The following is a 16,021-nucleotide window of genomic DNA, read 5'->3' on the forward strand; positions in this document are numbered from 1 at the left end:
AGATACTTGAACATTCTAACTCAGCACTCTTCTTGAGGGATTATATCTTCACCTTTTCGAGTGATTAAAAATAAATCAAATCAGTTGAAGTATTGTGAGATAAATAAAAATTAAAGATGTATCATAAAAGCTTTCTGAGTGGCAAATTTGTTTGGTTAATTATAACAGAGATACAAATCAGAGGCTGGGAATACTGCAGTGAGAAGCTGACTTCCAAACTCTTTAAAGCCTGTACAGCATCTGGAAGGCACAAGTCCAAAATGTGATGAAAATCTCTTTCTTTGCCTGGGTGAGTGCAGCTCCAGTAACACTCAAGAAGCTTGACACCATCCAGTACAAAGCAAACCACTTAATCACAATCCATCCATACCTTTAACCTCCACTCTCTCCCACACCGCACAGTGGCAACAATATGTGCCATTTCCCAGATGCAATTAGCAACTCGCCTAAAGCTCTTTGCAAGGGACTTACCAAACCTGCAACTTCTACATCTGGAAGGGCAAGAACAAGAAACGCACAGCCACCCCACCTGCATGTCCCCCCCAAGTCATTCACTGCCCTGATTTGGAACTGTATTATGTTCCTGTATTATCACTGGGTCAAAAAGCCCAGAAATACTTCTCCGTCAGCATTGCAGATTTGCTTACACCATGTGATTGCTGCAGTTAAAGGAGGAAAATTAGTAATGCGCATTAAATGATAGTCCTAATAACAACTTGGACATTCTGTAAACAAATTTTTAAAAATCTGATCTACAATGCCTTGTAAAATACATGTAGTGCCAGAGTCTAAACCAGCCTGAGAAAATGGCACTATTTCTTTGTTGCCAATGTCGTCTTTTTGTGTCAGTTGTTGCTCTTTCTCCTCTTATGGATGTGGTTGCATTCATTCATTTTCTGAAAGGAGAGAAACAAAATGTCAGGCATGATGAAGGAAAGGAGACAAAAATAGGGTGTGACATTTCGAGGTGAACTCACACATCTCAACAACTTGTGTTGAGGTCACTGAACTTTTTCCAACACTGGATCCACATCCTCAAAGCTGCAGTGATAGTAGGAACAGCAGATGCTGGAGAATCTGAGATACCAAGGTCTCAATTTTCTGAACCAATTTTCTGAAGCAGGGTCTAACCCCGAAACATCAGCTTTCCTGCTCCTCTGCTGCTTGGCCTGCTGTGCTCATCCAGCTCTACACCTTGGTATCTCAAAGCTGCAGTACTGTTTTAACTGCAGTGGATGCCTACTACCATTGCCTTGTGATTTGCTTGGAGAGCTCCCCAGCCTCTCTAAACAGAGGGCATCTCTTCTCCTGCCCACCTTTGTACCGTCATTTGGTGTTTTTGCTGCTCAGGTCTTGCCCAAGTCGTCTGACATCAATTGTTTCAGCCAGTGTGTGCCTCCCTTTTATGTTGTGCAGTCTGGCTTTAAATGACATTAGTCTCATTGATGAGGCAAGGAGTTCCTCAGCAGTGCATTTAGCATTCGAATGCAAGTATAGTAGTTGAGTAGACAGCACAAACATTTTAGTTAAGTAAAAGTAATGATAAAGAATCTAATTTTGGAACAAATGCAGAAAAATCAGCTGCTTGCTATAATGCAGTGAGGAGTCACTTGATGAATTAATAATGTGGAACAGAATCTTTTTGAATAATATTAGTGGATGATGAGAGGAACTTCACTCTTTTATTGGCTTTGTTTTCATTGCATCACGGTGCTCAGTGAGTAAAGTAAGTTGAATATTGCTAGTGTCCCTTAATCCATCGTCCCAAAGGGACTCGTCTGTACTTGCAAACCACAATCATTGAATAATTTAAAGTTTTAACCTATTGGACCTGTCCCAAGAATACTTTACAGCAGTTCCAGGGAGATTTAAGTGAAATTAAACTTTCCTGTGCAAGATCATTTTTAATGGAGTCAATTGATGTTTCAAAGTACATGAGCAGTGAATGAATATAAAAGTCAAATAAGAAATGAGTCTTAAGTGACACTCAAATAAAATATTGTTTGTTTTTCTTCTGTCCTTATATGTAGCTTTTTATGTAATTGTACAGGAAACACAATGTAAGAATTGCATGAAGAACCTTTCAGAGGTGAATTTATTTATAAATCAGTAAAACCATGAGAACGGCACTGAAATGATTTGCATTACAGCAACTATTGTTTTACAGCTTTCCACCTCTTCTATCATCCACAATTAAATATGGAGAAAATTTTTTTTTTTGCTTGGTTTAATTCAAATGAAGTCAGTCATGAGGAATTAACAGTCATTTTTCAAAATTGTTCCATGAGATTTAAATTTCTTTGTAGTGACTTTGTACAGTTATTTTTTCCAAAGGTCAGAAGTATTATCCCTTCCAATTTCATCACAACATGTCTGTTGGGATCCAAGCTTTCACAGGTCTGTTGGAGCACCTCCCTTTCTACAAATTCACCACCCCTGTCCCCAAAATCCTGGGGGCATCCATTTGGGACCCAAAGTGAAACTATACTTCTGCCCTAGTTCTGGAACTTAAGAATTTGTGGACTGTTTGTAGTCCCAACAGTGATTGTGATGACACTGTCGAGATGATAGAGCTGCTGGCCAATCATACAAGTAAGCAACACACGAAGGTAGCGCATCTCCCAAGTGAGGAATAGAAATCTGACCTCCAGCCAAATAATAGTTCTCAGAACATGAATAGCTGCATAGCAGCCTACATTGGTAGGGGTGTTTTTCTTGCCAATGCTTCAAGTGACAGAATGCAAGTTCATATCACCTGTGAAATTCAATGCAGCCAGTTTGGGACACTGAACCTGAGAAAAGTACCAGAGTGTTTCAGAATAGCTTGCATAAGCTTGGACTGTATGACATTATGCTTAGAAGGCTGCAGGGGAAATAATGTTGAAAATGATAAAGGAATTTAATTGGGTAGATACAGATGCTTAGAAATCACAAACAAGGTGACATGAACTTAAAATGACCTTGGTGTTTTGAAGTTAGACTAGGAAGCATTATTTTGTCCACCAGAGATGAAATCTGCAGCTTGCTCCCTGCAAAGTTGCTGTCGCTGAGTGCATTGATTTGTTTTGTTTTAAATAAACTGGGCTACATAAAGCTATTAAGGGATATACAATGAATAAATTGAGGAATGGCGATAAAGATTCCACACTCAAACCACCCATTAACATTATAATCGAATTGCACAACAGGTTGAATTGTGACTTCTTCCTGTTCCACTGATATGCTTCTGCCATGTGCTTAAATTTCCAAAGAAATAAGCACTTAGTCAGCTGATGTGGTGGTATGTTAACAAATCACTCAGGGACTCTGAGTTTCTTTGACAGCGTACACTTTTACATGTATGCTGTATTCTGAAGCAATGGACAGTGCTAGCAGAACCTCCAGCTTTCTTTATTGTTGTATTATGCTGAATGAAAATGAATTATTTCCTTTGAGTGTTGAATGCCACACATTTCCAATTGATACATGTATAACTTAACTATGTAGTACAAATGGAAGCTAAAATATCAAATAAGTGCAGAAATATCTTGGGAGGGAAAGAAATTGCAAAACTCAACTCTAAAGCAGCAGTAAAGATCATAGAATACATAAAGGATAACAAAATATGACTTGCTTTGTCTCCATAGGTTAGTGACCTTAAAGTTATACCCAGGATGACATAAGCTAGTGAGAGCAATTATAGGTAGTGGCCATATTAGAAAATGCTGTATGGTAGTGGAGAGTGTTCAAAAAGATGTGCAAAAATTCAAGATTGCACCAATTCATAACAAGTTATTGTCTTTCCTGTTGAAAAGAGAAGGCTGAGTGGTGCTTTTCTAATTTACATACAAATATTTTGGTGTTTACGCTGAGCATGATGACACTTGAGAGGAAGAACATAATGAAAGTCATGCAATGTAAATAGTACGGTCACCAAGAAATCAAATAGATAGTTCAAAAGTAATGTCTTTGCTTAAAAGGTGATAGAAGTGTGCGACTGACTGCCATAAGGAGAGATTAAGGTGGATAGTAGAGATATCTTTAAGAGGAGACTAGATAAATATTTGATTGAGATGAGAAAGTTAGGTTATGCTGATTATTAGATGAGAAAGGATGGGCGGAGTTCAACTGGAGCATGTGCTGTAATGGACTGGTTGGGCCATATGGTTGTTTTTGCATTGTATCCCCTATATAATTCCAACTATGTGATAAAACACATGTCCTCTGGCTTATTGTGAGCAAAGGCATTAGAAAACTAGTAATTTTGTTTAAATTAGTGAAATGCACAACTAGTGCCAAAGATATATGAAATGTAGTGAGGCACAGCCTAATTATATATCAATAATAACATATACTGATTTATTGCCCACTTGTTTTTGCTTCTTAGATAACAAATTTTTAAAATATGTTTGTATAGGATGCATCAATTGCTCACAGATTTCACGTAATGAGAGAAAAGCATCCAGAAAAATTCAACAGCAGGTAAGAGAAGTCTTCCCCTCTATTTTTGTTTTGTGACAAAGGTGACTGTAACAGGCATTGTGTTACTTCCATTCCACCAGATATTGGTTTGAATATCCTCTTTGTAGTGCGTATGAATGTATAATTCAAAGTTTAGAAAACATTTAATGAACCGATTTTATTTTTATACTTTGTTTTTATAATTTACCTTGTTAGAGGTAACATCCATGCCATTTTGGCATGGAGGAAAGTAATTTCGTAACACCAAGCCTGAATGTTGTCCAGGACTTGCTATATTTGGAAACCAACTCCTTCCGTTTCAGAGCAATTATAGTTAGAACTGAATATTGGGCAGTCATCAGTGAATGTATCCATTACTACTTTGTGATGGAGGGAATGTCATTGATAAAATAGATGAGGATGTTTGGGACAAGAACTCCTGAAGTGATGCTGTGGGACTGTTGTGATTGATATGATTCCCACTAAAATCAACTTATTTAGCTTTCCTTAAGTTGAGAATAACTTCTTAACATTATCAAAGAACTGTGCCAAGGCTATAAATGGGTGTCATGTGGCCTTAGAACATAGAACATAGAACAGTACAGCACAGAACAGGCCCTTCAGCCCACAATGTTGTGCCGACCATTGATCCTCATGTATGCACCCTCAAATTTCTGTGACCATATACATGCCCAGCAGTCTCTTAAATGACCCCAATGACCTTGCTTCCACAACTGCTGCTGGCAACGCATTCCATGCTCTCACAACTCTCTGCATAAAGAACCTGCCTCTGACATCCCCTCTATACTTTCCACCAACCAGCTTAAAACTATGACCCCTCGTGCTAGCCATTTCTGCCCTGGGAAACAGTCTCTGGCTATCAACTCTATCTATGCCTCTCATTATCTTGTACACCTCAATTAGGTCCCCTCTCCTCCTCCTTTTCTCCAATGAAAAGAGACCGAGCTCAGTCAACCTCTCTTCATAAGATAAGCCCTCCAGTCCAGGCAGCATCCTGGTAAACCTCCTCTGAACCCTCTCCAAAGCATCCACATCTTTCCTATAATAGGGCGCCCAGAACTGGACGCAGTATTCCAAGTGCGGTCTAACCAAAGTTTTATAGAGCTGCAACAAGATCTCACGACTCTTAAACTCAATCCCCCTGTTAATGAAAGCCAAAACACCATATGCTTTCTTAACAACCCTGTCCACTTGGGTGGCCATTTTAAGGGATCTATGTATCTGCACACCAAGATCCCTCTGTTCCTCCACGCTGCCAAGAATCCTATCCTTAATCCTGTACTCAGCTTTCAAATTCGACCTTCCAAAATACATCACCTCGCATTTATCCAGGTTGAACTCCATCTGCCACCTCTCAGCCCATCTCTGCATCCTGTCAATGTCCCGCTGCAGCCTACAACAGCCCTCTACACTGTCAACGACACCTCCGACCTTTGTGTCGTCTGCAAACTTGCTGACCCATCCTTCAATCCCCTCATCCAAGTCATTAATAAAAATTACAAACAGTAGAGGCCCAAGGACAGAGCCCTGTGGAACCCCACTCACCACTGACTTCCAGGCAGAATATTTTCCTTCTACTACCACTCGCTGTCTTCTGTTGGCCAGCCAATTCTGTATCCAAGCAGCTAAGTTCCTCTGTATCCCATTCCTCCTGACCTTCTGAATGAGCCTACCATGGGGAACCTTATCAAATGCCTTACTGAAGTCCATAAGCCTTGATCGTAGCTAAACTGAACATCAGTGAGCAGACTATTCCTGAGTACATGATTCTTGACAGTAGCAAGAAGATAATTATAATGTATGCAGGCAGCAGAAAACTCAATAATGTAGTGAAGAGTGTGGAGAATAGCAACGCGCTTGTGAAATGAAGAGACAATTAGCAGATGTAATTTTTGAAATGATTCACTTTGGTAGGAAGAATAGCAGAGACAATACGAAATAAATGGTATAATCCTAAAGGAGATGCAAGAGCAGAGAGATCTAACCTGTGCGCAAATCATTAAGAATGGCAACCAAGTGCAGTTAAAGAAATAGAGTAGAAATTTGCGAGTTTGGATGAGTGGTGATTTCAATGAAGGGAGCAAGGAGGTCTCCTTTTTGCTTATGTTTGCCAGCCATTCTCGTCCTTTAGAATAAGTTATTGGTGTACTATAGGACATGAGTATGGTTAGATAGGTTAGATTCCCTACAGTATGGAAACAGGCCCTTCGGCCCGACATGTCCACACTGCCCCTTGCAACATCCTGCCCAGACCCAAATCCCCCTATAACCCACACACCCCTGAACACAACGGGCAATTTTAGCATGGCTAATCCACCTAGCCTGCACATCTTTGGACTGTGGGAGGAAACCGGAGCACCCGGAGGAAACCCCCGCAGACACAGGGAGCATGTGCAAACTCCACACAGACAGTCGCCCGAGGCTGGAATCGAACCTGGCTCCCTGGCGCTGTGAGGCTGCAGGTGCTAACCACTGAGCCACCGTGCTGCCCATAATGTGGTGAGTGATTAAGTTTTTAATGTATTGTAAAACTTAAGTGAATAATGTAATCAAGGTTCCTTAAAGCTAAGAGGGCAGGTGGAGTCTTAGGACTGCAAAATATGGGAGCTCTTGAACACCACTTTGATGCAGGGCAACTCATCTTTAGTGTTTGAAATTGGAGCAGCTTTGCCTCAGTTTGAACTGGAGGCTAAATTGTTGACATTGTGATTCATCAGGGAGGGGGAAGGATATCTGGATTCTTTATACCAGGATGCAGTCACACCATTTAGATTAGGGTCTTCTGAGTTGGCAAGTATTCAGGGGCAGGAAGATGTGACTGAAAGTGAGTCAGGTAAATGGACCCAAATAATACAAGTGTCAACCTGTGCAATTGTCTGATGGCTTTGAGGTTCTCTCAGGTTGTTTTGATGAGAGAGGTGAGATGAGGGGTAGAGCAGCGAAATGGCGATGGCACTGTTGCATAGGAAGCATTCAACTTGGTTAGGGATGGGCCAAGTGATGAAACATGGAACGTAGTGGTACTAGGGGATAGTATAGTCAGTGGGATTGACACACAATTCTGCAGCAGAGAGTGAGTCTAAATGGCTGCATTGCCCCCAAGGTCAAGGATTCAAGGTGTCTGCAGGGGGCTGGAGACCAACTTGTAGAGTGTGGGAGTGATCCAGTTGTCATCGCTCATGTAGGTACCACAAACATAGGTAGAATTAGAAAGTTATACTACATTAGAGAGAATGGGGACCTAGTACTAAATTGAAAAGCAGAATCTTAAAGGTTGTAAGCTCTGGACTCTTTACTGAGCTGCATGCACTTTGGCATGGTGAACAATAAAGGGATGAATATCTGTCGCAGAGACTGGTGTGGAAGTAGTAGTTTCTGATTTCTGGGGGCTACCAACAGTACTGGGGAAAGGGAAGGCTGTGCCATTTGAATGATCTACATCTGAGCCATGCTGAGACCAGAGTTCTTAGAAACTGCCTAATTATGAAAGTGGAGATGGTTTTAAGCCAAATGGCGGGGACAAGAACAGAATGTGCAAAGATATTATAAATCAAAGAGATGAAACAAGGTAGAAAGAGACCAAAATTTTAAAAAATGCACCGACAGTTAACACTGGGATTTGCGAAAATACAAAAAGCACAAAGCTAAAAGCGCTATGTCTGAATACGCATGGCATTCATTACAAAGTAAACAAATGTAAGAGCACAATGAAGTAAATATTTGTGATCTGATAGCCAATACAGAGACATGTTAGGATTGGGTCTTGAATATTGCAAGGTATATGATATTCAAGAGGAATAGAAAGCTTGGTAAAAGTGGAGGGTCTGGCAATATTAATCCAGGATGGCATTGGCGCAGCGGTTGGAGATCATCTTGGTTCGGGTAATCAAGATGTAAAATTTGTTTTGGTGGAGGTGTGGAATATTAGGGAAATGACCTAATTAGTGGGAGTGGCCTACATGCCCCAAACAACAAACACAATGTAGGACAAAGTGTACAAAAAGAAATATCCTCGTGGTAAAGAGTTGACAACAATCTCGGATGACTTCGATCTGCAATAGAAAAATAAGGTTGGCTATAGTGGCCCGGATGAGGATTTCATAGACCACTTTCAAGATTGTTTCTTAGAGCAGTGTTTCCTATGAAAGCAGGTTATATTAAACTTTGTATTCTGTAATGTGACAGGATTAATTGAAAACCTCAGAGTAAAGGCACACATAGGTAGCAGTGGCTGCAACATGATTGAATTTAACATCTAGTGTGAAGGTAAACCAATTTGGGTCTAAGACTTGTATTTTTAACTTAAATAGAGACAGCTGTATGGCCATGAAAGTTGATCCAGCTGAAGTGAACTGGCAAATTAGGATAGGGGACAGAACCACAGAGATACCAAGGCAGACGTTTAAGGAGATATTTCAGAATCCTCTGAATAAGCATATTCCTCCTGTAAAGAAACTTTCTAAGGGATGACCTATCATCTGCGATAAAGAAATTAAGAAAAGCATCAAACTTAAGGAAAAAGCCTATCATTGTGCTGTGACGAGAGACAAGTCAGTTAACTGGGTCAAAAGAGAAAGAATGGATTTTTATAAAGTGAGGAAGGCAAAAAACAGGTAATTCTTTGACGGTCAGTCTAACATTTGTCTTAGAGAAAATGTTAGACTCTTTCATTGACAAGGTTATAGTAGGGCACTTTGAAAGTCATTATGCCATCAGACAAAGTCAACAAAATTTTGATTGAGGGAGGTCAGGTTTATCTATTAGAGTTCTTTGAGGAAAGAACAAGTGAGTGTCAGTAAAGGGCAACTTCCAGGCGTGTTGCACTTTTGGTGAAGTTGTCCATTTTGGCAAGAAGAAAGAAAAGCAGAATATGTAATTAGAGAGATTACAGAATTCTGAGGTACAAGGGTATCCGAGTGCCCTTGTACATTAATCACAAAAAGTTATCACAAACATCAGCATCATTGGAAATCGCTTACTAAAGAATATGATTTTCCACCTAGGAAATGCCGTGTCACTCGTCGTGGGTTCTTCAGTGGCTGATAAACCTGGCCCTAGAGCCCCATCTCCAACCACACATTTGGCAGGTGCATCCAGGAGGTGGAATTGGTCCTTGCCCTTGAAATCGTTGGCATTCCTTTCTCTGGTTTCTCTTCCATACTTCTTCTAGCCAATTGTCCTCAAAGAGCTGTGTCCCTTCGTGTGGGAGCTTTCTCCAAGTCAGTTTCTTCTGAGCAAAGGTCTCCAACATGTTGACGTCTGCATGGCATTCCTTGAGGGAACCCTCCAGGATGTCTTTGAAGTGCGACCTTTGTACTCCTCTCGTTCGAGTACCTTCTTTGAGCTGAGCAAAGAAGATTTGCTTTGGCTGTTGGAACTCGAGCATCCTAAGCACGCGCCGGGCTAGTTTCTGCTGATCGTGACCTCTCTGGTGCTAATGGCTGCTTCAAGGACAGGCATGTTAGCATGCCTGTCCTCCCAGCTGATGTGGAGGATCTCTCTTAAACAGCACTGCTTCGCAGGAGTCTCGAGGTGGTATTTATATATAGTCCAGATCTTTGAACTAGTTAGAAGAGTCAGAAAGATGACTGCTTTATATACAAAGATCCTGGTATCAGCGCAGATGGCATGGTCCTCAAAGGCTGTCATCCTTAGGCTTCTGAAGGCAGCATTCTCAAATAGGATGCGATGTTGAATCTCTACACTGATGTCAGCCTTAGATGAGAGGTAGCTTTCCAAGAAAGAGAAATGTTCCCATTTTTGTGAGAACTTTTCCATTGATCTTCAGTGTAAGCTAGACTGATACCTTCCCTGGAATGCACTGGTGAAGGATTTGAGTCATCTTGAGATCGAGACTGAGACCAATTCTTTGATATGGTTCCACAGAGGCACTAAGCAAGTGTTGAAGATTCTCTTCTGAGAGAAAGGAGATGACATTGTCATCCAAATACAGAAGTTCTACAATGAGGGTGCCGTTTTCTCCTTGAATTTCAACTGGTTTATGTTAATCCTGTAGACAATGTTTGGAGCCTTGGGAAACTTGTTCTTGACAAGATGAAGAATGGCGGCAATGACAGTGAAGAACAGGGTAGGGATGATTGTGTATCCCTGCTTGACCTCTGTCTTGAATTGGCTTCTGATGCCAAGAAACCATATCTCAAAACCAAAATGAATTATATGTCCCGATCTTATCTATGAGAGTTTCCTCTGACAGGGAACAATTTTATCTTAATGAAATGGATTGGCCTTTTACTTTGGTCTTCTATTCCCCAGTGGTGGTAAAAAGAATGTTTACACATCTGGATTAGGAAGCAATAAATCAATCCAGATTCCTGATTCTGATCGCTATGCAGAAACAACTCCTGGAAATTCTTGTGGCTTATTAGATGAGAAGGGGATCAGATTCAAGTGTAGTATCTGTCAGTTCCTAAGCTGAGCTGGCGAATGAAGAATTACTGCCAAGATGAAAACAGAAATCGTGCCCCCTCTTTAGAGGACAAGAAAATTGATGGAAAGAAGGGGAAGGATTTTTAATTTGCTGAGTGAAAATTCTTAGAGACTTGTAAGACCTACGTCAGTTCGGGTTGATATTTTGCACTCTTGGGTCAGACCCATCATTCTGGGTATGAGACATTTGTTATTACCAACAATAAGTATATTAACAGAAGCACAAGAAGTATAACAATATGGCAAGGGAATTGTCACAATCCGGTCATATAAGCACTGGATCCAGGCTCTCTCATCAGTTGGGATACTGTCTTCCTCTATGGTTTTCATTTGTTGCTAAGTTTTTATTCACATAATCTATCTTGTTCAGTTGCATGTTGAGAGTGACAAGACTTCTTTTACCCTTTGTGGATCTAGCCATGTATCACATTGGGTGACTCACTTGAGATACAAAAGACCCAAATGAGTCCCATTAAGTCACTCAGCCAACATTAATTCCTGGTGACCTCTGGGCTAATTGTTTTTGAAATCTAGAAGCCAAGCTTCCTTCCCACCAACACTGGCATGTTTTCCACACCGGGACCTCCCACCTCTCAAACATAAATACAGGACAGTTTACGCAGGATTAGGGTGAAATCTCATGGTAGCCAACCTGATAAATTTACTGTTAGTCTGATCTGATAAATTTACCATTGTTTCATCATTGCCCATTAGTGTAATGTTGACTTACATGTATGTCACTCATGCATTATATTTGTTTAACAAGCAAGAGAATCTTCAGCTAACATAATTGGCATAAACTATTAGTGTTATCTTCACTATTGTCTTATTGCTCAGTTCACCTGATTAAAATACTTCTTAAAATGTCCAATTTGCAAAAGTCAGAATACCCTTTGATTTCAAGCTATTACAACAGCCTGGCATTTCCTTTCACTATTTGGAATCTTGAATGACCAAATTGGTTTTAAAAATTATGCCTCACATGTCTGCATTTTCTGAACTCTGACTTCCATACAAAGTGCCTACATCTATTTTGATAACCTTTTGAAGAGGACCAATTTAATAGGCTGTCTGTTAATTGTACTTCTGCGTATCACCAGTTATAACAGCGAGCTCTGTTAACAAGCTTTGTTTCAAATGAATGCGCATTCTTTTGATAAATGGTACAGAACCAGAAAAACAAAAGCTGCCATAATGCCTAAGATTATGTATGAGCATAATAATTGTCTCACCAGTGTTGTATTAGAGAAATTGTCTGGCTGCTAAATTCAGCTCCGTTGCAACAAACATAATGGCACAATGTGTGAAAAACTGTTTCTTAATACAATCTTATAAATAGAAGTTTCCTGCCAGGTCATTCTAAATGTGGCAGCAGTTCAGATCAGCATCTTAGATAATAAAATGTGAGGCTGGATGAACACAGTGTAGCATTTCCTGCGGTTGCAGGGGAAGGTGCCGAGTGTGGTGGGGTTGGAGGGCAGTGTGGAGCGAACAAGGGAGTCACGGAGAGAGTGGTCTCTCCGGAAAGCAGACAGGGGTGGGGATGGAAAAATGTCTTGGGTGGTGGGGTCGGATTGTAAATGGTGGAAGTGTCGGAGGATGATGCGTTGTATCCGGAGGTTGGTAGGGTGGTGTGTGAGGGACCGCAGGAAACCGCAGGAAATGCTACATTTGCCCCCACACCTCCTCCCTCACCCCTATCCCAGGCCCCAAGATGACATTCCACATTAAGCAGAGGTTCACCTGCACATCTGCCAATGTGGTATACTGCATCCACTGTACCCGGTGCGGCTTCCTCTACATTGGGGAAACCAAGTGGAGGCTTGGAGACCGCTTTGCAGAACACCTCCGCTCAGCTCGCAACAAACAACTGCACCTCCCAGTCGCAAACCATTTCCACTCCCCCCTCCCATTCTCTAGATGACATGTCCATCATGGGCCTCCTGCACTATCACAGTGATGCCACCCAAAGGTTGCAGGAACAGCAACTCATATTCCGCCTGGGAACCCTGCAGCCTAATGGTATCAATGTGGACTTCACCAGTTTCAAAATCTCCCCTTCCCCTACTGCATCCCTAAACCAGCCCAGTTCGTCCCCTCCCCCCACTGCACCACACAACCAGCCCAGCTCTTCCTCCCCACCCACTGCATTCCCAAAACCAGCCCAACCTGTCTCTGCCTCCCTAACCGGTTCTTCCTTTCACCCATCCCTTCCTCCCACCCCAAGCCGCACCCCCATCTACCTACTAACCTCATCCCACCTCCTTGACCTGTCCGTCTTCCCTGGACTGACCTATCCCCTCCCTACCTCCCCACCTATACTCTCTCCACCTATCTTCTTTACTCTCCATCTTCGGTCCGCCTCCCCGTCTCTCCCTATTTATTCCAGTTCCCTCTCCCCATCCCCCTCTCTGATGAAGGGTCTAGGCCCGAAACGTCAGCTTTTGTGCTCCTGAGATGCTGCTTGGCCTGCTGTGTTCATCCAGCCTCTCATTTTATTATCTTGGAATTCTCCAGCATCTGCAGTTCCCATTATCTCAGATCAGCATCTTAATTGTTTTTTGTCTGTACAGATATCAGCAGCTATCTTAATGGTATATCTGTGAACTACTTTTTTTTAACTTAGTGGTTAATTCAGCAACCATTTAATAACTGGGCTTTCTTCACTCTTTCGAGTGAGCTACAAAACATGCTGGAATTTGGTGCAGCTGCATGTTTGACTCATGCAGGAATCTGGCTGATTGTTCGATGTGGGTTGATCATGAAGACTCAAGTATGGACAACTTCACTGTCTATACTATAGATCAAAATAACTTCCAAATTCCTGCTTCAAAAAACGTGCAGCTGAGGAAGTCCCACTTCTGCAGAAAATCAAAGAAAATCCAATTTTCTATGCTGCTGTAATTAAATTTCAAACTCTCTCAATTTTAATTTGAAAGGATGGTTTTCCAGTCAAATGGAGTTTTTAAGGATGAAGTTGCAGCATTTTTTTTGTTTTTAGCCTGTGTAAAGTATTGGGGAAAATACTTTGCATGGTCTTGGTTTTAAAAAAAGAGAAAAATCATGCCATGAGAATCTCATAATTTGCAGAATGTATCTACTATTCAATTGTTGCCTTGAAATTTTGCTGTTTCCTCGAAGTGTGAATTTTTAAAATTATTCAGAGCAGCCATTTCCTGCTGGGTGTGAATCTTTAACCACTGTTTTTGTTGGGATGGCATCACAGATGTTTTAATTATTGGACGGAATACAGAAAGGTTGGCCTGATATAAAAGTAGAAAGGCGAAATAAGTGAGTGTTGGATGGAACCAGAAAATGCCCCATATCAGGGAGGTGTGATCTAGGAATATAAAAGCAACTTTATACTGCATTTTTGAAAATAAAATGTGAGCAGCAAGCACAAGTGGACATCTGAAAATATGTAGTAAAAGAGTTTAGGGCCAGTGTGAGGATACAAAAGCACCCAGTCGAAACCCACACAGATATGGGAAGAATGTACAAACTCCAGTCAGTCGCGTAAGGCTGGAATGGAACCCATGTCCCTGGGACAATGAGGCCCGAAACGTCAGCTTTTGTGCTTCTGAGATGCTGCTTGGCCTGCTGTGTTCATCTAGCTTCACACTTTGTTATCCAGGTAAATATAAGTTGTTGTTCATCTTTGTAGCCTTGCCACTGCAGTCGTTGAAATATCAAAAGCAGGAACCAGTCTGATGTTTCTATCCCTAATCTCAAAAACAGTACACACAGTTGTCACGCTCTATGACTCCTCAGGTGACATCAACTAATTCTGTCTAGTATAAGGATCAAACCTCACGCCTTGCTGGTCTATTGTTAAAGTGTTGAATTTCAATTTATTGCCGCTCTTACGGGAAGTAACGTGTTCTGGATATAGGGAAACCGAGAATGTACTGTATTTAGAATTCCAGAAGTTATACAACAGGGTGCTAAAGGTTATTATGCAAAATAAAAGCTCACAGTGTAAGGAGGTAGCATATTGTCATGCATAGATTAGCTAGCTAACAGGAAACAGTGTCAGAATATGAGTCATTTTCTACTTGTCAAGATGTAATGAGCAGTGAGCCACAGAGATCAATGCTAAGTCCTCAACTTTTTACAGTTTATATAAATGAATTGAATGAAAGGACTGGAGTTATAGTTGTTAAATGTCCTAGTGACAAATGTTGTAAAATAGGTTGTGAAGAAGACATAAGGAGGCTGTAAAGAAATATGGATAGATTAAGTGAGTGGGCAAAGGTCTGGCAAATGGATTTTCAAGTGAAAAATATGTGAAATTTTCCATTTTGGCAGAAGAATCAAAAAGAATCATAATCATAAATGATGAGAGATTTCTAAGCTCTGATATGCAGAGATATAGGGAGAACATGATCATTAAAAATTATATATTAGTAAGCAAGTAATTAGAATAGTTCATAAAATGTTATCATTTAATGCAAGGGAATTGGAGATAAAAGTAGGGCGGCTGTTTTGGTTACACAAAGCTCACTTGAGTCGCAAGTATTATAGCTCTGTCTGATTCCCTTATAACTCAGGCCAAAACACCTTAATGTGGTAAAGAGAAGTGCCAGCCACCATTCATACAACTGTAAATGTCATTTGGATCAGTATCAAATACAATCATTGCTTCTGAATAGACATCTATTATTTCTTTTAGACTGTTTAGTCTACAAGCTCAAACCTGCAGTACTTCTAATGAGTTGCTTCCATTTAGCAATTCCAAATTCTTTTTTCATACTAAGTGTGCTGCTGAGTATGTTTCCTCTGGCTTTCTAAATTTACATGTTCAAGCACTTGAGTGCCTGCCATGTAGGTGGGATATTTTTGTTAGCTATTTGAGTGACTTCCTTTCAATTGCTGCACATGGTCCTTCAATCTTCTCATGTGTTGGTACGTACTGAAGCTATTTTAAGCTGTAACTCTTAAACTCTACAGCACTGCACTCATGAGAAACATTTATCATTTTTAATTATCAAATCATTGTCATGACTATAACCAAAGATCCAGTAGACCTGTGATAATGGGAACTGCAGATGCTGGAGAATTCCAAGATAATAAAATGTGAGGCTGGATGAACACAGCAGGCCAAGCAGCATCT

The 16,021-nt window shown here is 40.9% G+C and overlaps 1 protein-coding gene across 9 annotated transcripts in view; it reads left to right on the top strand.

Annotated features, from left to right (window-relative positions):
• Window positions 1-16,021, top strand: part of LOC125454004 (diacylglycerol kinase beta) — a 505,848-nt gene that overhangs the window by 359,737 nt on the left and 130,090 nt on the right. For all 9 annotated transcript variants that reach the window (XM_059647135.1, XM_048534235.2, XM_048534238.1 and 6 more), the window contains one exon: window positions 4,397-4,461. In XM_059647135.1, coding sequence (XP_059503118.1) covers window positions 4,397-4,461 — 65 coding nt within the window. The remainder of the gene's footprint in view (window positions 1-4,396; window positions 4,462-16,021) is intronic.

This window comes from Stegostoma tigrinum, chromosome 7 (assembly GCF_030684315.1).
Source record: "Stegostoma tigrinum isolate sSteTig4 chromosome 7, sSteTig4.hap1, whole genome shotgun sequence".
In the NCBI taxonomy this organism is placed as follows: Eukaryota; Metazoa; Chordata; class Chondrichthyes; order Orectolobiformes; family Stegostomatidae; genus Stegostoma; species Stegostoma tigrinum.